General features: G+C 40.5%; 1 protein-coding gene across 3 annotated transcripts in view; it reads right to left on the bottom strand.

Annotated features, from left to right (window-relative positions):
* Positions 1 to 5360: 5360 nt before the first annotated feature.
* SCN11A (sodium voltage-gated channel alpha subunit 11) overlaps positions 5361 to 21171 on the bottom strand; it is a 199478-nt gene continuing 183667 nt past the window's right edge. For 2 of the 3 annotated variants that reach the window (XM_054483478.2, XM_054483480.1), the window contains 2 exons: positions 10134 to 10404; positions 5361 to 7355 (listed from right to left, as the gene is read on the bottom strand). In XM_054483478.2, coding sequence (XP_054339453.1) covers positions 6307 to 7355; positions 10134 to 10404 — 1320 coding nt within the window. In that variant the 3' untranslated portion in view covers positions 5361 to 6306. The remainder of the gene's footprint in view (positions 7356 to 10133; positions 10405 to 21171) is intronic. The other variant, XM_054483479.2, reaches the window with a different exon arrangement.

The raw sequence follows: 21171 nt of genomic DNA, 5'->3' as shown, positions 1-21171 counted from the left end.
ATGAGCCATCAGTATGATTTGGCTCCAGGTATATTTCCTATAGTCCTATAGCTCCAATATACCTCCTATACTTAAAATATAGGAAGAACTTAGAGTATGGAAAGAGGGCAGGGGAACTTGAAGCTGCACTGGCACCACTGACACAGTGTTTTTACTTAGCCTATATGCTCATTCAGAGTATCTTGAGTTGGGGGATTGGTGCGGATTAAAGGAAGCTAAATTAGTACCCCCAGGATATCTCTTGGTAGCACTACAGTCTTACTAGTACAGTTGTAGTCTACATTAGTAGAAGTCTATTGCCCAAAAGGAAAAGATGTTCCATTGCCCCCTGGGCACCTGGTTTTAGATGAGATAGATTAACCATAGTTTGCCTGGAGAAGAAGGGAGAGAATAGAAAAAGGATGGAAGCTCTGTCAAAATATTAGGGGACCAAATACATCTACAGAACTGAGTATATTAAATTTGGAGAGGAAGCACAGCATCTCCCCAGTGTGAATTTCCACATTGTAAAGATAACTTTAAAAACATGCATTATTTTGAGAGAAAAAGAAATGGATGCAAAAGGTTCACAGACACTACCAAGAAAACCCTGTACCTTCTGTTTAACATCAAGCACATTGTCTCTGTCTGAGAGGCAGTGCAGTACAGTGGTTGATAGCTTGAGACCTAGAGCCAGAATGCTTGGGTTTGAATCCTGACAAAGCCTCTTACTGGCTCTCGAAGAAGCCTCTTATTTCCTCTACATGCCTCAGTTTCCTCATCTGTATAATGAAGGTTACAAATAGTTTCTACCTAATAGAGATGTTGTGAAGAGGTAAGCCTGGTAAAGTGGCTACCTGGCCCAGAGTAAGTGCTCAATAAATGTTAGCTCTTGTTTTCTCAAGTAATCAAAGAGTTTCTTTGATTACTCCTTGTGTATCAAGGGACAGGATTGCCCGTTCAATGACCCTGGAGGTTCTATCTGGGTTGCCAGGCAACAAGCAATCTGGGATCAGTGGCTTACCCTCCTTGAGCAGGAGGAGCTATACAAGATTTCAGCTCCCCAAGGGCACTGGGTGTTAGAAACTGACATTCCAAGACTGCTCCCTGGAATAGCTGGCTCCCTGGCCCTATTGTTTATAAGGCAAGCTCTCATCTTCGCCCTATGAAAAGGTAGAGCGATAAGGGGTGGGATTCTTTCCTGGATCCTGCATGCTGCTTGGTGGAAGGGATGAAAAGGTGGGACTGTGTATCTCATCTTGTTGACTGAATTTCTCCAAGGAAGCCTGCTCTGTTCCCGCATTACATGTCATGGCATTTACTGTCACCTACTATCCCACATTCTTCTCTGAACTGTCTCACTCCTCTTCACCTTCATTCCCTGAAAACATACCCTCAGGGCAAGTCCCTTGCCTGCTTCTAGAGCTGGGTATACTCTCTCTCTCCCATGATGTCTGCTCCTGGGGTTTCAGACATCACCTTTGCACCGAAGACTCCTGTCCACACCTTGTCCTCAAGTTCAAGTCTTGGCTGGGCATTGTCAGTTAGACCTGACATCTTCAACTTTCAAAATATTTACAATTGAATTGCGTTTTAGATTTTCTTCCTCATTAGCCATTAAAACAAACAAACAAACTAAAAACTCAAACCCTTGCTCCTCCTATGCTATTAACTTAATACCCTTTACTGTCATCTATCTTGTCCTCCCTCATGGTCAGGCAGCTGGCACAAGCATCTTGGAATCACACCGCATTGCCCTCACCTCCTTCCTGGCTCAGTGCCTCTTCCCCACCAGGATCAGATCTTGTTTTTCTCCATTCCACCTTGCACATTCTATCCAGTTATTCTTCTTCCCTGCTAAAACACCTTCAATGCCTTCTTATTATCTAAATACGCTAGAACTCCTCACTCTGGCATTTGAGGCTCTCCACAAATGTCTGTCTAAGATTCAGTTGCTGCTGCTCCACTCCCTATACTCCATGTCCAGTCAATTGGGTAATTCATACTTCCTCACACTTTCTAGTTGCCATCGAGCTGCCTGTGCTGTCTCCCCGACTTCAAACACCCTCCAAAACCAGGTTCACCTGTCAAAATCCTACACACCTGTCAGGCGCATCCATCTCAGATGGTTCTCTCTCAGGAAGCCTTTCTGTGAGCTTGCTTCATTCATGTCCTCAGAGCAGAGGCATGTTTCTGGTTTATGGCACTTGTTATGTTGTATTGCATTATTATTGCATGGACACTCATCCAATTCTCCTGCCAAAGAGCAAATATGCTCTTGAGACTATAGTCCTATAGTCTATTTGGTTAGAAGCAGTTTACACAAAATACACTGCATTCATCCTTGGAACATGTCTGCCAGTTGAATTGCACGGGGGCTGATCTACCTGGAGTAAAGAAAACTCAGAGAATAAGGGGACTGGATTCATGTGCCTGGAGGGCTGTTTGCAGTGGAAACTCAGTATGTCCCAGGGAAACAGAGCTCACACCAACATCTCTGCCTCCTGAGGGTGTCCTGGATGCTCTCACAGTGAGGAATATTTCTAGGGATATTACTATGAGCTTTCTATCACCCATACAGGGTTTAGATAATTCACCATATCCTGCTTGGGCTCTTCTCCCTTCAACCCTATGGCTTTCTAAGTGCCAGGCCTGCGTACAGATGATGTGCAGCCCTCTCCGAAAAGCACATGTTGGACATTTGCTGCCATCTAGTGAAGGCAGAGTGGTCCAACCTCTTGATAAAGCTAAGCAGATCTTGTTCTCTCCCTAGGAGGTGGCCCCTGGAAACCAGCCCGGGTTAAACAGAAGCATGTCAGGGTATACAGGTGTGTATGGAAGGGAGGAGGGTGAAGCCTATTTTATTATTATTATTATTTTGTTCCACAGGTTCTGAGGGTGAAGCTTCTATACAAAACAGATCACACTCAAGCTCCTGCATGGTAGTCTGGAATGGGCAAGACCATATCCTTCCAGATCCTTCCCCTACCTCTAGCCAAAAGGTACCCTTCTTGAAATGATGACCAGCCATCTTTTTTTTTTTTTAGAAACTTGATAGGGAATCTATAAAACACCTAAAGTTCATAATCAGAGCTTCTTTTAAAGGAGCCATAGGTTACTGTGGGCGGCAAGCCACCCAGGCGCTGAGGCAAGAGACTGAGGACACGAGCTGTTCCAGTATAATAAAATATAAAACAAAAATAGTTATACCAGATATAGATCTTAGAGATGATTATATATAAATATCATTAATTAGTTGGTAGCAATTACTCTTTATTCCAATATTATAATAATGCTCACTCTATAATAATAACCTAAGAAAAAACAGGCCATACAGAGATAGGAAATGAGGGGACATAGTGAGGCGTGACCAGAAGACAAGAGTGCGAGCCTTCTGTTATGCCCAGACAGGGCCACCAGAAGGGTTCCTTGGTCTAGCGGTAACGCCAGCGTCTGGGAAGATGCCCGTTGCTGAGTGGACAGTGGTCTATTGGTAGCCTCAGTGTCAAGGAAAAACACCGGCTACTTAGCAGACCAGGAAAGGGAGTCTCCCTTTCTCCGGGGGGAGTTTAGAGAAGACTCTGCTCCTCCACCTCTTGTGGAGGGCCTGACATTAGTCAGGCTCGCCCGCAGTTATCCGGAGGTCTAACCTCCTCCCTGTGATGCTGTGATTCAGTGGTCACGCTCCTAGTCTGCCTTCATGTTCCATCCTGTACACCTGGCTCTGCCTTCTAGATAGCAGGGGTAAATTAGTGAAAATACTAAAAGTCTCTGATACGCAAAAATAATGGCATAAGCTGTCTTTCTCTTTGTCTCCTCTCTCTCTCTGCCTCGGCTGCCACGCAGGGAAGGGCCCCCTATCCAGTGGACACGTGACCCACATGACCTTACCTATCATTGGAGATGACTAACACTCTTTACCCTGCCCCTTTTGCTTTGTATCCAATAAATAACAGCGCAGCCAGACATTCGGGGCCACTATCGGTCTCCGCACATTGGTGGTAGTGGTCCCCCGGGCCCAGCTGTCTTTTCTTTTATCTCTTTGTCTTGTGTCTTTATTTCTACACTCTCTCGTCGCTGCACACGGGGAGAGACCCACCGACCCTGTGGGGCTGATCCCTGCAGGTTACTTTCAGTACCTCAAGGAGAATGTGGCCATGACTTTGTAACTAGTGATTTCCACGAGGCCCTCCCAGTCCTGCACAGGAGCCCTGGTAGCCCATCTCAAAGCTTCCCTGGTCCTGAGCCCACCCACTTCCCCTTCCCAGCATGGCACACAGGCTCAGGCTCCACCAGGTGCATGATTGTATGCAGGTCACTCAACTTCTCTGAGCCTCAGTTTTCTCCTTTTTAAATGGGGTATATCTTCCTCATTGGGTTGGTATGAGGTACAAAAGAGATCATTCATGACAAATACTTAGCCAGTGCCTGATACACAGCAACCACTAAATAAATATTAGATAATGATATTATCACTATTTTTACCAATGCTTCAGAGCACAAGGCTGCCTACAAAACTCAGGCCCTTGAAATGAATACATCAAGTCATGGTAAGATCTTACACACTGAAAATAATCACCTCTCAGCCCACCACAGGATCCAGTGCTGCCATTCCCTTTGCTGGGCAGTGTGGGGCAGGTCAGAGGGCCCAACCTCAGACTCCAGGCTGCTGACAGACACATCAGTTCTTCTCACCTGTCTGAGATACAGGGTTCCAGGGCTATTTCTATGAGGTTTTCCTCCACTCCTCAATGATCACAATGTAGGTTCTTTGTCCCTCGCCCAGCCTTTTGGGGGACTGAAAACCTAATGCCTGTTTGACCTCTTGGCATCTCCAGTTTTTAGGGAACTCCTGGGCTCCTCCTGCTCCCAAGCCCTTTTGATAGGTCTGGGTGTTTCTTTGAAACAGACATTCAGCCAAAACTATATGTAGGGCTCATCAAATGGCTAAGATCACTGGTTAAGCAGTATGTCTATGGATCTCTTACCCTGTGCCCCAGGTGTTGCTAAAAGGGTACTCTCTCTGCCCAAGGTGCCCACTGCAAATATCTTAACCAGCCAAGTGGGGCTCTCTTTTCAGTTTCAGCAAGTGATGTGCTGCAGTCAGCTTGAGCCAGCTCTCAAGAACTTATTATGAGCATCTCTTCTCAACTCCACGTCCAGTAACATTATGTTGATAGCTTGAAATCAGCCATAATGGGAGTACTCACACCACAGAGATTAGTGAATGCTATAAAGCATGGCTTTCTTTTTTCCTGAAGAGTCAGTTAAACACTTGTCAGATACACCACTGGCTCCAGTCTTTAATTGCAAGCAAAGCACCACATTTAAACCACTACTCACACAACCACTGAACAAAAGGGCAATATTAGTGTACTATCTGAAAGAAACACAAACAGAAAGTTTTATTGAATTTATATATATATATATATATATATATCTGAGATGGTAGCTTGTGAAAGGGTAGTAATTGACAAGTCAAGATTGTGCCTCTAGGTTTTAAACAAACCCAAAATAATTAATGTTGGTAAAAAAATGTCTGCAATAAGCTATTCATTTATATTGGCAAGTTTTGAATTTTCGTTTAGCATGCAAAAGAGCTACATGTGATAAACCACATACGTGCATCAGGAAAATATCAAACAAAAATGATGTACCTAGAAACATAGAAAATACAACTTAAAATTTTAATGTGTTTTTTGTTTCTTATTCTTTTTTGTTTAGATATAATTTGAACCATGTTTCTTTTTTTTTTTTTTTTTTTTTTTGAGACAGATTCTCACTCTGTTGCCAGGCTGGAGTGCAGTGGCATGATCTTGGCTCACTGCAAGCTCTGTCTCCCAGGTTTAAGCGATTCTCCTGCCTCAGCCTCCTGAGTAGCTGGGACTACAGGCACATGCCACCATGCCCAGCTAATTTTTGTATTTTTAGTAGAGACGGAGTTTCATCATGTTGGCCAGGATGATCTCGATCTCTTGACCTCGTGATCCACCCGCCTCGGCCTCAAAGTGCTGGGATTATAGGCATGAGCCACTGCGCCCAGCCTGAACTATTTCAATCCTAACATTGGTATGTCCTTTTACGGTCCTTCCTAGTGTCTTCTTCCTTATTAAAATAGTACCAGTGGTTGTCAAGCAGCCTTATCTTATATGTCTGTAAGTATCATTTAAAATGAAATTGAAATATCACTTATTTTAGCCAGAAAAGAAAATGGAATGGCTAATTTGGTGAATCCACTACCTGTTCATACACTAAGCTGCTGACCCCTGGAGCTCAGAGGCTGGAGGCAAGGCTGTGAAGCTGTGAGGTAGGCATGGAGGTGAGGGCTCAGTCACAGTGGACCTTGCCCTTGGCCACCCCAAAGCTAGACAAGTCTCCATTGCAAAGAGTCTGGAGTGGTGAATGAGGCCTGTTTTCCAAGTCATTTTGGTCACCTTGGTCACCCTTGGTCACCTTCATCATGTACTTTCGAAAGGCCTTTTGAATAATAGCAGCGCCTCTTTCCTCTTCCTTTCTCTTGGTGGTGGTGACTATGGGTTCATACAACTTCTTGAGAGGATTGGCTTCCATGAACTTCTCTTCCATCATTGCTTTCATGCTATCCAGGCCATCAGAGCCACCGAGTACCCTAGCGGTGAAGGCGAAAAGAATATCCATGCAGTGGAGGCGATCTTCACTCACCATGGGCAAGTCCATTACCAGAAATTGATATTTATTTGGCTTTGCGACACGTAAAGGCTCAGGCAAGGCATCAGCAAAGTCAGAAAGGGCAGAATATTTAATAAATTGTGTTGCTTCTGGGTCAAACTTTTCCCACACTTCATAAAATATGTCAAAGTCATCTTCACCCAAAGGGTCCTCACTTTCTTCAGTGGCTGTATTGAAGTTCTCTAAAATCACAGCAATGTACATGTTGACAACAATGAGAAAAGAGATGATAATGTAACTGACAAAGTAGGATGTGGCTATGCCAGGGAGGTGGCAGTTTTCTGAGGAAGAGTTACATGATTCTTTTGATCGCAGCATGGGGCTGAGCAGGGAATCCCAACCTGCTGATGTGCTTATCTGGAAGAGACAGAGCATGCTGCTGGCAAAAGTCTTGAAGTTGAATATATCATCAATTCCTGACTCTGGATTCACTTTGGAAAACCAGTTCATACCCAAAATGGCATAGATAAACATAATCAGAAAGAGTAGAAGACCAATGTTGAACAGAGAAGGAAGCGACATCATCAGAGCAAAGAGGAGAGTCCTGATTCCTCGTGCAGCCCGGACAAGCCTCAGGATTCGGCCAATACGAGCCAAGCGGACAATTCTGAAGAGCGTCGGAGGGAAAGGAATGTGCTCCTGATTTTCCAAGGTAGAAATCATTGTACCTCAGGAGAAGGAGAAAAGTAAATAAGTTCCAGAAGGCACACTGGTTTCAGATCCAGCCTGTCTCCTGCCTCAGAATCCTATGGGGGCCAACTTTTTATCAATACTTTGTAGCTCATGTACAAAACTAAGAATTTCTTTTACCACTATCAGGGAAAATACCTATATGTGTCTTAATTTGGAAAATAGTTTTCAAGGGCCATACAGTTCTTCTACATTTGTGTGTAGAAGAATTTAAATACAGCCCTACTACAGGTGTAGAAGGGCTGTATTTATTTGTGTAGAAGAATTTAAATACAGCCCTACTACAAGCGAGGACAGCTTATCTGCTGAAAGAGCCACAATGTATGTAGGGCTACAGGGAAATGGTAGCATTGGAATGCTCACCTTTAGGCTGAAGCTGCCCATGGATCTTTCATATTTGTCATCCTCATTCCAAGGACTTCTGAGATCCAAACTCAAAAAGCTCAAGGGACACAATTTGGAGATACTTTCTCTGTTGCTGCAAACCCCATAAATATCATTTCAGAGGTTTGATCAAACAGCTGAATATTTGACCTAAAATGTCGCCCTGTTCTTCCATTGCCTGCTCTGCAGGCAACTGATGCAAGGATTTAAGACAATTCACATTTTGGCCTAAACATTATAGAATGGTTGGAACATGCTTGTCTTGTGTAGACATGGCCTTGTTCTTGCTTTGAGAGTCTTCTAGGTTTGTTAGGGCTCATGGGCAGTCTTTGAGTGCCCATGACCCCTAATGACCTTGAGTGTCCTCTAAGGTCATTAGGGGTCTATTAGAGTTCATGGGCAGCAGAATGCTCTGCTGTCACCTAATGGCTAAAGAGAACTAGTTGATTATATACTTCACTGACTACCCAATTGTGCCAAAGAAGTTTAATTCATACTTTAATTGGGAAGTCAACCCTGGAAAGATGTAAAATTTATTAAGTGCCAATTCAGCAACAACTGGAGGAGGCCCATCATTTAAGATCTACCTCCTCTATGAATATTTCTTGGGCTGATCAAGCCCATAGTAATCTGTTCTTTCTCTGAGCTCATTTCTGCTTTGCACCATGTGATTTGGTGTTCAATTAATTTCTCTATCTTTTTTTGGCACTTTAAGATGAGTAAGCCATAATACCTCAACTAGATTGTTAACTCCTAGAGAGATTCATTTCAACTCACACTCATTTTGCGTTTCTCCGAAAACTTAGGAAAGAGCTTGGAAAAGTATTGAGGCTAAGCGTTGGATGGCAGAAATATTGGCAAAAGCATATAAAACTCTGTCCACATTAGTGAGTAGGATTAATATATGGATTAATCCTACCGCTGAGTATTATTTGGCTTAATATGTGGATTTTCTCATCCACTGGGGCAAATGCCATACAGCATGTATAACTGCAATTGCCTAGCAGTTGTTCAAAGGACAAAAGTCAGAAACATTTCCACAAAGTGCATGATGCCTGGCACTGCATGGAAGGAGCTGTGGAATGAATGAGCTGCTCTTTTCTCATCAGAGGAAGGGCTCTTTGAGTTCTTAGAGGGCCTCCCCAGACATCCGACCACTATTTTCTAGCTTTTTTTTTTTTTTTTTTTTTTTTTTGCTGCTGTCAATTTCACCAAGACTTGTGATTGGAATTGACTAATAAAAATTAAAGGTCTACTTGACTGTAAACTCATGAAAGAATCTATTGCTAAGCTTTATCTACATTAACATCATGGCTTAGAAACCAGAGCACACTATGAACTGTAGCATATTTGTTGTTGTTCTCTGAAACATCTGCAATGCTGCAGTAGCATTAGGAACCAAAATATCTTGATCCAATATATCTGTTTGATGCATTCATTCTGAGATCGCACAAAAGCTTTCCCTTGGAAAATCAGTTTTCTTTGTCTTCATTGCGTTTTGAACTACGAGAAGGGCTCCTGGACAGTTTTACATAATTATAAAAAGTCAAGTTAACAGTTTAATTAAAACCAGACTTCAAAAACCCAGAGTAAGCACTTATGGTTTAGCCATAAAGAATTTAATTTTAAAGTTGATGTGTGTATGTGTGTGTTTTATAAGAAGGTGTATGGCAATAACCTTCTTTCTTTTGTATTCTTTTATAAACCTTTTAGTTAACCCTGCCTGTGATTAGGAAAAATATACTGATTAGAGAATGAGGCTGGTTCGTAAGTGGGGTCAAAGAATCTGAGACAAGCACAGTTCACACTGTGGTTTAAGTTAACATGGGATATAGAATAGAAAAAAAGCTTTGATTGTCTGAATGATATACTCTTGGAAGCCCAATCTAGAGTGGGCCATGGGGCCTTGTATAGGGGTTGAAAGGGGGCACAATAATTGTGATCAGGCATCCATGTGGATTTTGAACAAAGGAAAAACATGGATAGTAAATCCTTAAAACTAAAAAATGCTCATAGGGCTTATAGTTGCACAGGAAAGGTAGCACTTTGACTCAATTATCTGAATAAATCAGGTTACCACAACAAAAACTTCTGAGTCATTTTAATTTTGTCTATTTCCATTGAATACATTAGCTGCATAATTATTGAATTCTATTTCAGTTGTGTAGTGAGTTAAGGGAGTGGAAATTACTCTCTATCTCCTAGCAACTTCCCAGTAGAGAATGGCATTAGTACCCCTGTCTATTCTTTCAGAAACTACACTTGGCCCAGTTTTCTGCTTTGTGGATAGTTTGAACAAACTTCAAAAAATGATAAGATTTACAAACTTACTTCTGGTTCTTAAAGTCCCTCTGACTGCTGATTTTACTTACTAACAATGGAAAGAAGCACGACCACACAGTCAAATAAATTCCAGCCATTGGTGAAGTAGTATTGCCTCAAAGCAAAGATTTTGATGAGACATTCTAATGTAAAGATGACCACAAAGACCCAGTTGAGATGGTCAAGGGTGGATTTCATGGCTTTGGGTTGGTTGTATGATTCAGCCATCATGCTAATCATGTTTAGGATAATGAGACTTATGATGACGATGTCAAAGATCTGGCTTGTGACTACATCGAACACAAGACCTTGACATTTGTTCTGAGAAAAAAAAGAAATTATAAATCATTTTGAATGCAAGAATAAAATTACATACAATAAAAAGAACATAAATACAACAGAATTTGTTTTTCCTTACAATTAAAGCAGTTCCTTGAAAAATACATAGATCCTTTTCAAAGGGCAAGAAATTCTTATAAATCCTCAGGGTTGCCTTATATATTTTCATTCAAATGTAATTAGTAACTGGTTTTAAGCGCTTAGGCTTATAGCTTTAATTCCATTTTAAAACAAAAAATATTAAAAAGTCTTAGTAACAACATAACTTTGATGTGATTGATGATGTGCTTTGCTGAAATAAAACAGTGCATGTTGGATTTAATAATAAAAAGATGAATCTTGATCTCTATATTTTATCTCTTTCTGTATTCTTACTTCAACAATATTAGTGCAGAGAATACCTGCTCACATAAGTATGTTGGACAAAATGGAATTAGTATCTTCAATGCTCCATTTGCCAATTCACAATAATCAGAACTTAACCAAAATTCTGTATTCAAATAATTCTTCAATGCCAATTTTAAAATTCTTGTTCACTTGAAGATAAAGCTAATAGATGAGATTCTAATCCAATAATTACTAAAACTGAAAACAGAAAAAAATGATTAATACTATAACTGTGGGTGAATTTACATGTGGTTTATATATAGATGGCCATACTGCCCAAAAAGTGAGTATATGCTGATTGTTCTGGTACAGGTCCTAACTCAAGTTTGCATGCCAAGTCTACCATATGCAGTGAAATTACTCAATTATTCCATGATTTTCTTTAATACAACTGCTGTGAAGCACTACTTTGTTCTTCACTTTGTGGAAAACTATTCCTAAATACAAATTCAGACAATGAAATTTTATAGCATTCTTGACTATACGTTGGTTGCTTTACAATCTGTGTACATATTGTTTTATATTATATTATCACCTAATCAAAGTGGCATACACTATTATCTTTAGAGAACTCACATACTCCTAAGAATACATCTTTAGACACCCAAGGGATCTGTTATGTAATCCAGGCAAAGATGATGTTGGCTTGTGGTGGTGACAGCAGATAAAGATAAAAGCATATAGGCTTAAGAGCTAATGTGAGGTGGAAGCAAGAACCTTCAGAGAATTCAAATGTAGTGGGCTTTGAGAAAGTTAAGACTGAGAATATAGTTTCTGGTTGATAAAACCATTTAACCAGCCAGAGAACAGAGGATGAGGAATATTAAAGGGAGATGATGAGATCTGACCTGAGCAGGTTGAGTTGAGGTGCCAGTGGGGGATCCAAGGGCAATGGGCAGGTAGAAGTATGAGTTTGGAGTGCAGGTACAGAAGCTAGAATACAGATGACATTAATACTGATATGAATTAAAACCATGGGAGTGAATTATATATCACTCGGGGAGAGCAAGGGCAATGAGAGGAAGGAGGGTAGGGACAACACTGGAGGACACTACATTTCAATTGTGACTTTCGAACCATGTGCTGGGAGCCCCAAGGCTTTTATCAAAGAGCCAGGAGAAGACACTAGAAAGTCAAGTGCCTTTCCTATTTAAGCATGAATTTGGGAAGTCAGAAAGGAGCTGTAGAAAAGACACTTTCAAGGGTGCACTCCAGGGAAGCGGAATGAAGGGCAAAAAGAAATATGAGGGAGGGTGAGTATTGGTTTTATAGTTAACTCTAACATCTAGACAAATAGAGGAGATTAAGAGCATAAATTACCTAAAGTGTTGGATTACCTAAAGTGTTGGATGATCAAAAAGCATTCTATGTCACTTCAGAATGTAGAGTGACTCCTATACCTCAGTATGAATTTTAAACCAAGAAATGAAGCCACCCTGTGAAGATGCTTCAGGAGAAATCAGAAGTGATTCCAAACCCCTTGTTCTATTACTAGAAATGAAATGCATCAATGCTCAGGCTAAAACAGCTATGTTTTCCTCCTATGCAATTGCTCTTCATTTGTTTTGAGGGTCAAAAGCTAATACTTGGATTTTAGAGATGGAAAAAAAAATCTCTGGGGAGATAAAGTTGTGGGTCAATGGCTAACTGTTGATTTGAAGTCTAAGCCCAGACTCAGGGACTTCTGGTGATATGATGTTGGATTTCTCTCAGGCGACACTACTCTGGAATATAAAAGTCAAGATAAACGTGCAGTGTTAAGTGGTGAGATTGTATTTGATTACCAGAATCATTCATTTAAGGCTTGATTGGTGAGTTGTAGCTACACAGGGAGAACTGTGACTTCGCACCTACTCCCAGATAAGCCATGTGATAAGCATGCTATAAAAGATGGTTAAGGAATGGAGGTGACAGCTTTCGTATGTTAATGTTGTCTGCACCCGCTTTCAGTTCATCTCTTGCAGCCTAGCATGCTCTGTGCAGTGCATCTATGTGTTGCAACTCTGTTGGACTGTGTGCTGTGTTGCTTGAAATAAACTGATAAATATGTCAGAACATATTGTGTCTTGTGACTCTTTTAGTTAATGCCAAACCCAAGACCAACTGGTAATGAGTCAGTGGTTGTACAGCATGCAAAACAAAAATTCTCTTTTTTCTTCTTGTTGGCTCAAGTTCAAGTAAGAATTTTAAAGTGAAATTAGTGCTAGAAAGTGAGATTGGTATTTAAAAGCTAGATTCAATTTAGGTAAACTGAAGTCCCATAAACCGCTGGCAGATTAAACCTCCCCAAATATAATTTTATCATTAACCCTGTGGTCAAAAATCTCTCACTATATAAAAGATAAATTCTAAATCCTTGGCCCTGACATTCATTGACATTTTTAGTGCATCAAAAATACTTCATTTTAGTGTGATGGACTCTGTTGTGCCTTAAAACATATTTTTTTATTCAATAAGTAATTACTGAGAACACATTTTATGCCAGGCCCTATTTTGAGTGCTGAGAATAGCAGTAAGTGGACTGCATTCATCATTTGGGATCTCATGTTCAAATGGAAATCTCCAAATTATCTGCATGCTTCTGATTGCAAGCCCCTCTTTCATCCTGCTTTCCCTGACTTTTCAGCCTCCACTGACCTGCTCTGCTATGGAGCATTCAAACTCACTTGTCAAGAGCTACCAACTCTGTTGTGCCTGTTGTACTACTTTATAATCCAATGCTCTAAAGTATGTATACAACATCTCAGCTCCTCAATTAGACTGCAAGCACAGAGCTGCCCTGGATGCTACTTCTATCTTGCCCCATAGTACCTGAAAAAGCAGGATTCATAGAGCACAGGGATCAGCAAACCATGACCTATAGGACAAATCCAGTGACCTATCTGTTATTGTACAGCCCAGGAGCTCAGAATGGGTTTTAAATTTTTAAATGTTTGGTGAAAAAAAAAATCAAAAGAAGAATAAAGTTTTGCGACATATGATAACTATATAAAATCCAAATTTCCATGTCCCTAAATAAAGTTGTGTTGGAATACAGGCATGTTCATTTGCTTTATATTGTCTATGGCTGCTTCTGTGCCACAATGGCCGAGTTGAGTACTATGACAGAGACATATAGCCAGCAAAGACGAAAATATTTACTATCTGGGCCTTTAAGGAAAAGTCTGTCAATCCCTGATATACAAAGTTTATCATAAATACTTGTAAAGTGGAAGTAAGTATGCATGACCTTAACCTCACACTAATAAAAACTGGTAAAAAGTATTACAAGTACATTTTAAACTCATCAAAATTGAAAAAAGCAAAAACAGGAAGATGGCAGATAGGAGGCAGGGCTAACGTGCATCTCCCACTTGGACGGACAGAACAGTGTGTGGAGACTCACACTGTGGACTTTTGCTTCAAGAACCACCGCAGGAACGTAACAGGAAAACCAGAAGAATTCACAGATCCTTTGAAAGAAGTGACATGCCACTGCAGACTGCACAAGACAGGTGAAAAGCCGTGAGTTCCCAAAGTGTGAGTGAGAGGGGGGAAATCCTGCCTCCAAACACACATCCCCACTGGGGAATCTGAAAATCCAGATCACAAGAGAAGGATGTAACCTTACCTAGAGCTGAAATGACTTTAGGGAGCTGCATGAAGTGCAAAAGTAGAAAAAGCAACAGGAACCTTGAAGGCACTCCCAGTCTCCAGCTTGAGCCCTGGAATGCCATTCCTGACTGTATCTCACAGGGGCCTTCTGAGAAGGCAGCCAGCCAAATAAAAGGAGGGGCCATAGGGTGAAAGAAACTTCCAACTAGATTTTGTGATAATTTCGACTGGGCACAAACTTCCTTGAGCAGAATCCAGGGGGCTAACAGGAGTTGCTGCAGATACGAGTGCAGGAGCTGCTGACATCGTGGGCAGACAGGGAGGGATGTCACCTGAAAGCCATGCTTGCTTTGTCAGCAGGGAAGCTTACGGCCTGGGGCAGGTCTGAGATCCCTGAGTAGGCTTCCTGGATCTAAACTTGGTGCAGTTAGTACGGCACTGCAGGAGCAAGACCAGCCTTACCAACTGTGTGGGAGCTGGGTGAGGCCTTTCACTACTGGCTATCCCTCACTTCTCTGGTGATATATACTGCACAGCAGAGGTAGCCATAATCCCCTCTGGAACATAACCCCATTGGCCTGAGGACCACTTCCTCATCCCCCACAGTGGTTATGGCAAGCCCCACTCAAGGAGAGTCTGCACTTGGACCTGCCTAACCCTGCCCTCACCTGATGGTTTTTCTCTACCTGTCCTAGTAGCTGAACACAAAAGACATAAACCCTTGGGAGTTTTATGGCTCTGCCTATCACCTGAAAAGTCAGAATACTCCCCCTGGCCAACTTAGAGCAAACGTATATCCCACTGCCAATAGCATGGTGGTGCTCTCTTGAAAGCACCACCTCCTGGCTGGAGGTCAACCAACTCTGGACATGACTGCAATTCATGACAGAATAGCCCTGATCCCAGGAAGGAGAAAACAACAGCTAATTCTACTGCCTGCAACATCCTGACTAACCAGAGGTCCTGAGTCTGTCCACGTGACAACTTCACTGCTAGCATAACCAGCATTTGAGAAAGCCAGCATACTAAATGTATCTACAGCCAAGGACTCTCACAGAGTCTACTTCACTCTCCTGCCACTTCCACCAGAGCAGGTGCTGGTATCCACAGCTGGGAAACCTGAAAACAGATCACATCACAGGACTCTTTGCAAACATTCCCCAGCACCACCCCAGAGCCTAGTAGCCCTGCCAGGTGGCTACACCCAGAAGAGCAATAACAATACTGCAGTCTGGCTTTCAGGAAGCCCCATCCCTAGGGAAGGGGGAGTGCACCACATCAGGGGATCACTCTGTGGGACAAAAGAATCTGAAGAGCAGGACTTGAGTTACAGATCTTTCTGCTGGTGTGTAGTTTCTCACAGCAGAAACACAATTGCAGTGCTGGCACAGTAGGGAAAGTCTGCACCTCTAGCCCAATGGGCAGGCATCCTCTGTGATTGTGAAGGGCCTTAGAGAAGAGGTCCTTGTTTTCCCCTGGCACTCCACTGCAGACACAGCTGGGGCTTCCCCCACAGTAACACAGTATGGAGGCATCTATAGACAGCCTGTCTAGAACAATCCAGGGTGAGTGCGGCCCCAGAGAAGGAGCACACCCTAGATTCAGGCTGTGTGAGAGGCAGAGTCACAGTTCCTCCCTACTTGGAACATCAACATTCCTACAGATGAAAAGAGGTGGCTGTCTGATCTGAACAGCCAAAACACTGGGACAGGAGTGAGACTGTGAGGTGAATAGCTTTCTGGCTGACCTGGCAGAGGAGCTGAGGTAGCTTCTACTCTTCACCCTGATAAAACCTCAGCGCATCTAACTGAGAGGTCTCCCAGCCACCTTCATCAAGGCTGGGACCTCAGCCCACTGTTGGGTATTACATTTACCCACCTGCCTTAGCCATAGCCAGTGCCTACTCAGGGATACCTTCCCTATTGGCCTGAAGCCTGAATCATCAAGTCAGTAAATAAAACACTGGGAAAAAATTAAATAAATAAATAAATAAATAAAAATGTACAACATGAGAGAACCAGATAAGCTGCAAGAGATCCCTGCCATTCCAATTCCATAGGAGACAGTGAACTTGCCAGCACACTAAGACAATAACTACTACAACCAGCATCAGGGAAAGCCAGTGCACAATGACTCTCTATAACTAAGGATCTCATACAGAGTCTTTACTCCTACAAGCACCAATAATCAAATTAGGCTAAAATACACACTGTCCTGATGTTAAAGAGGGAAAATATTTTAAGTTAAAAAAAAACACACAGTCCAATTAAAAATAAATCCAAGAACAATTTTTAAGTAATAGTCTACCCAAGTGAAAAGGAACAAGAAAAGTAATTCTGGTAATATGACAAAACAGGTTCTATAACACTTCCAAAAGATCATACTAGCTTCTCAGCAATGGATCCAAACCAAGAAGAAATCTCTGAATTTCCAGATAAAGAATTCAGAAGATTTATTATTAAGCTAACCAAGGAGATACCAAAGAAAGGTGAAAACCCACTTAAAGAAATTTAAACAACAATACAAGATATGGATAAAAAAATTTTCCAGAGAAATAGATATCATAAAGAAAAAATACTCACAACTTCTGGAAATGAAAGAAACACCTAGGGAAATGCAAAGTGCCATGGTAAGTTTCAACAATAGACAAGGATAAGTAGAAGAACTTTAGAGCTCAAAGACAAGGCTTTTGAATTAAAAGCCAATCAGACAAAGACAAAGAAAAAAGTTTAAAAAATGAATGAAGCCTCCAATAAATCTGGGATTATGTTAAATGGCTAAACCTAAGAATAATTGGTCTTCCTGATGAAGAAATCTAAAGTTCATAAAACTTATTTGAAGAAATAATTGAGGAAAACTTTCCTGGTCTTGTTAGAAATCTAGACAACCAAATAAGAAGCTCAAAGAACTTCTGGGAAGTTCATCACAAAAAGATTATCACCTAGGCACATAGTCATCAAGTTATCTAAAGTCAAGATGAAGGAAAGCATCTTAAGAGCTGTGAGACAAAAGAATTAGATAACCTATAAAGGAAAACCTATCAGATTAACAGTTAACTTCTCAGCAGAAACCTTACCAGCCGGAAGGAATTGGGGTCCTATCTTTAGCCTCCAAAACAATATAATTGTCAGCCAAGAATTTTGTGTCCAGTGAAACTAAGCTTCATAAATGAGGGAGAGATAAAGTCTTTTTCAGACAAATAAATGCTGAGAGAATTCATCACCACCAAACCAACACTACAAGAAATGCAAAAAGGAGTTCTAAATTATGAAACAAAACCTTGAAATACACCAAAACAAAACAAAACAAACAAACAAAAAAAACCTCCTTAAAGCATAATTCTCAAGGGGCCTATAAAACAACAACATAATTTTTAAAAACCCAACAAAGTATTTAGGCAACAACTAACATGATGAATAGAATAGTACTTCACATCTCAATACTAATGTAGAATGTAAATGGCCTAAATCCTCCATTTAAAAGATAGAGAATTGTAGAATGGATACAAACCAAGCATCTACTGTCTTCAAGAGACTCACCTAACCCATAAGGACTCATATAACTTAAGCTAAAGGGTGGAAAAAGATATTCTATGCAAATGGAAATGAAAAGTGAGCAAGAGTAGCTATTTTTATATCAGACAAAACAGACTTTAAAGCAACAAAAGTTAAAAAAGACAAAGAGGGACATTATATAATGATAAAATGATTAGTCCAACAGGAAAACATCACAGTCCTAAATATATGTGTACCTAACACTGGAGCTCCCAAATTCATAAAACAATCACTATTAGACCTAAGTAATGAGGCAACACAATAATACTGGGAGACTTCAGTATTCCACTGACAGCACTAGACAGATAATCAAGACAGAAATTAAACAAAGAAACAATGGACTTAAACTATACCCTAGAACAAATGAAATTAACAGATATTTACATTCTACCCAACAACTGCAGAATATACATTCTATTCATCAGCACATGGAGCATTCTCCATATCATATGGAGATAGACCATATGATAGATCACAAAACAAGTCATAATAAATTCAAGAAAATCGAAATCATATCAAGTATCCTCTCAGACCACAGTGGAAAAAAACTGGAAATTAACTCCAAAAGGAACCTTCAAAACTATACAAATACACGGAAATTAAATAATCTCCTCTTGAATGATCTTTGGGTTAACAATGAAATCAAGATGGAAATTTAAAAATTCTTTGAACTGAATGATAACAGTGACACAACTTATGAAAACCACTGAGATACAGCAAAAGTGGTGCTAAGAGGAAAGTTTATAGCATTAAATGTGTACATCATAATGTCTGAAACAGCACTCACAGACAATCTAAGGTCAGATCTCAAGGAATTAGAGAAAGAAAAACAAACCAAAGGCAAATCCAAACCCAGCAGAAGAAAATAAATAACAAAGATCAAGCAGAAATAAATGAAAGTATAACCAAAAAAAAAATACAAAAGGTAAATGAAACAAAAAGCTGGTTATTTGAAAAGATAAAAATGATAGACCATTAGTGAGATTAACCAAGAAAAGAAGAGAGAAGATCAAAATAAGCTCAATTAAAAATGATACAGGAGATAGTACAACTGATACCACAGAAATACAAAAGATCATTCAAGGCTACTACAAACACATACATGCACAAATTAGAAAATCCAGAGGAAATGGATAAATTCCTGGAAATATACCACCATCCTAGATTAAATCAGGAAGAAATAGAAACTCTGAACAGACCAATAAAAAGTAGCAAGATTGAAACAGTAATAAAAAAATTGCCAACCAAAAAAAGTCCAGGACCAGATGGATTAACAGCTGAATTCTATTAGACATTTAAAGAAGTATTGGTACCAGTCCTACTTATGGAACCACATTTGCAAAATTATAACTGAGGAAATTATGATAGTGAAAGAAATCACACCTAATGGACTCCATCTGCTTCTAACTTTTAAGCTGTCCTTGTTCATTCCTGGGCATAGGCTGAACTAACTTTGGGAAGGAATTCAGTTCATGGCTTGACTTTGAAACAAAGTTGATAATAGATCTTTCCCAAAAAGACCCCTCCTCTTGCTTGGGGACCAGTCTGCCTTTGCAGGACTAACAAATTAGCTACAAGATTAGAAATTAAGGTTTAGGGGTCATGCAGCCCCTGGGCTCCAAGAGTCTGAACCTCCTCAAATTGCTCCTGGGGATAACATCAGTATTGTAAAACCTAAGATCAGTGCTTGAGATATTTTGCAGATCCTGCACTGGATGGATCAGCTGACACCACCCAGACCCATAATCTGCCTCAACCAGTTCTGCCATTCCACCCAGGAACAGAAGACAGCAAGAAAACCTCACTTCAACCCCCTATGATTTCATATCAAACCTGACCAATTAGCACTCCCCATTTCCCTAGCCCCTACCCACCAAATTATCTTTAAAAACCTCTGATCCCTGAATGCTCCAGGAGACTGATTTGAGTAATAATAAAACTCCCATCTTGCACACAGCAAGCTCTGTGTGAATTACTCTTTGTCCATTGCAATTCCCCCATCTTGATAAATTGGCTCTGACTAGGCAGGGGGCAAGGGTGGTTACACTAACACTAAAAGATAGAGAAAGAGGGAATCCTCTCTAAATCATTCTATGAAGCCAGTTTCACCCTAATACCAAAACCAGGAAAGGACACAACAAAAAAGAAAACTGCAGACCAATATTCCTGATGACTATAGGTGCAAAAATACTCAAAAAATACTAGCTAACTAAATCCAACAGCATATCAAAAAGAAAATCCACCATGATCAAGTGGGTTTTATACCAGGAATGCAGGGATGGTTTAACATATGCAAGTCAATAAATGTGATACATCACATAAACAGAATTAAAAACAAAAATTATATGATCATCTCAACAGACACAGAAAAAGCATTTGACAAAATTCAGCATCTCTTTATGATAAAACCCTCAGCAAAATTGGCATAGAAGGAACATAGCACAAGGTAGTAAAAGCCATCTATGACAAACCCACAGCCAACATCATACTGAACAGGTAATGGTTGAAAGCATTCCCCATGACAACTGGGACAAGATAAGGATGCCCACTTTCACCACTTCTATTCAACATAGCACTCGGAAGTCCTAGCCAGAGCAATCAGATAAGAGAAAGAAATAAAGAGCATTCAAATTGGAAAAGAGGAAGTCAAACTATTGCTATTTGCCAAGGCTATGACTGTACACTTAGAAAACCCTAAAGACTCATCCAAAAAGCTCCTAGATCTGATAAATGAATTCAGTAAAGTTTCAGGATACAAAATCAATGTACATAAATCAGTAGCACTGCTATACACCAACAACAACCAAGCTGAGAAACAAATCAAGAATTCAATTTATTTTACAACAGCTGCAGAAAAAAATAAAATACTTAAAAATATACCCAACCAAGGAGATGAAAGATCTCTACAGGGAAAAACTATAAAACACTGCTGAAAAAAATCATTAATGACACAAACAAATGGATACACATCCCCTGCTCATGGATAGGTAGAATTAACATTGTGAAAATGACCATGCTGTTAAAAGCAATCTACAGACTCAGTGCAATTCCCAACAAAATACCACCATCATCCTTCACAGGACTAGAAAAAAAAAAATCTTAAAATTCATATGGAACCAAAAAAGAGCCTGCATAGCCAAAGCAAGACTAAGCAAAAAGAACAAATTTGGAGGCATCACATTACCTGACTTTAAACTATACTACAAGGCCATAG

This window comes from Pongo pygmaeus, chromosome 2, assembly GCF_028885625.2.
Source record: "Pongo pygmaeus isolate AG05252 chromosome 2, NHGRI_mPonPyg2-v2.0_pri, whole genome shotgun sequence".
NCBI lineage: Eukaryota > Metazoa > Chordata > Mammalia > Primates > Hominidae > Pongo > Pongo pygmaeus.
This window is presented reverse-complemented; position numbering and strand designations above follow the sequence as displayed.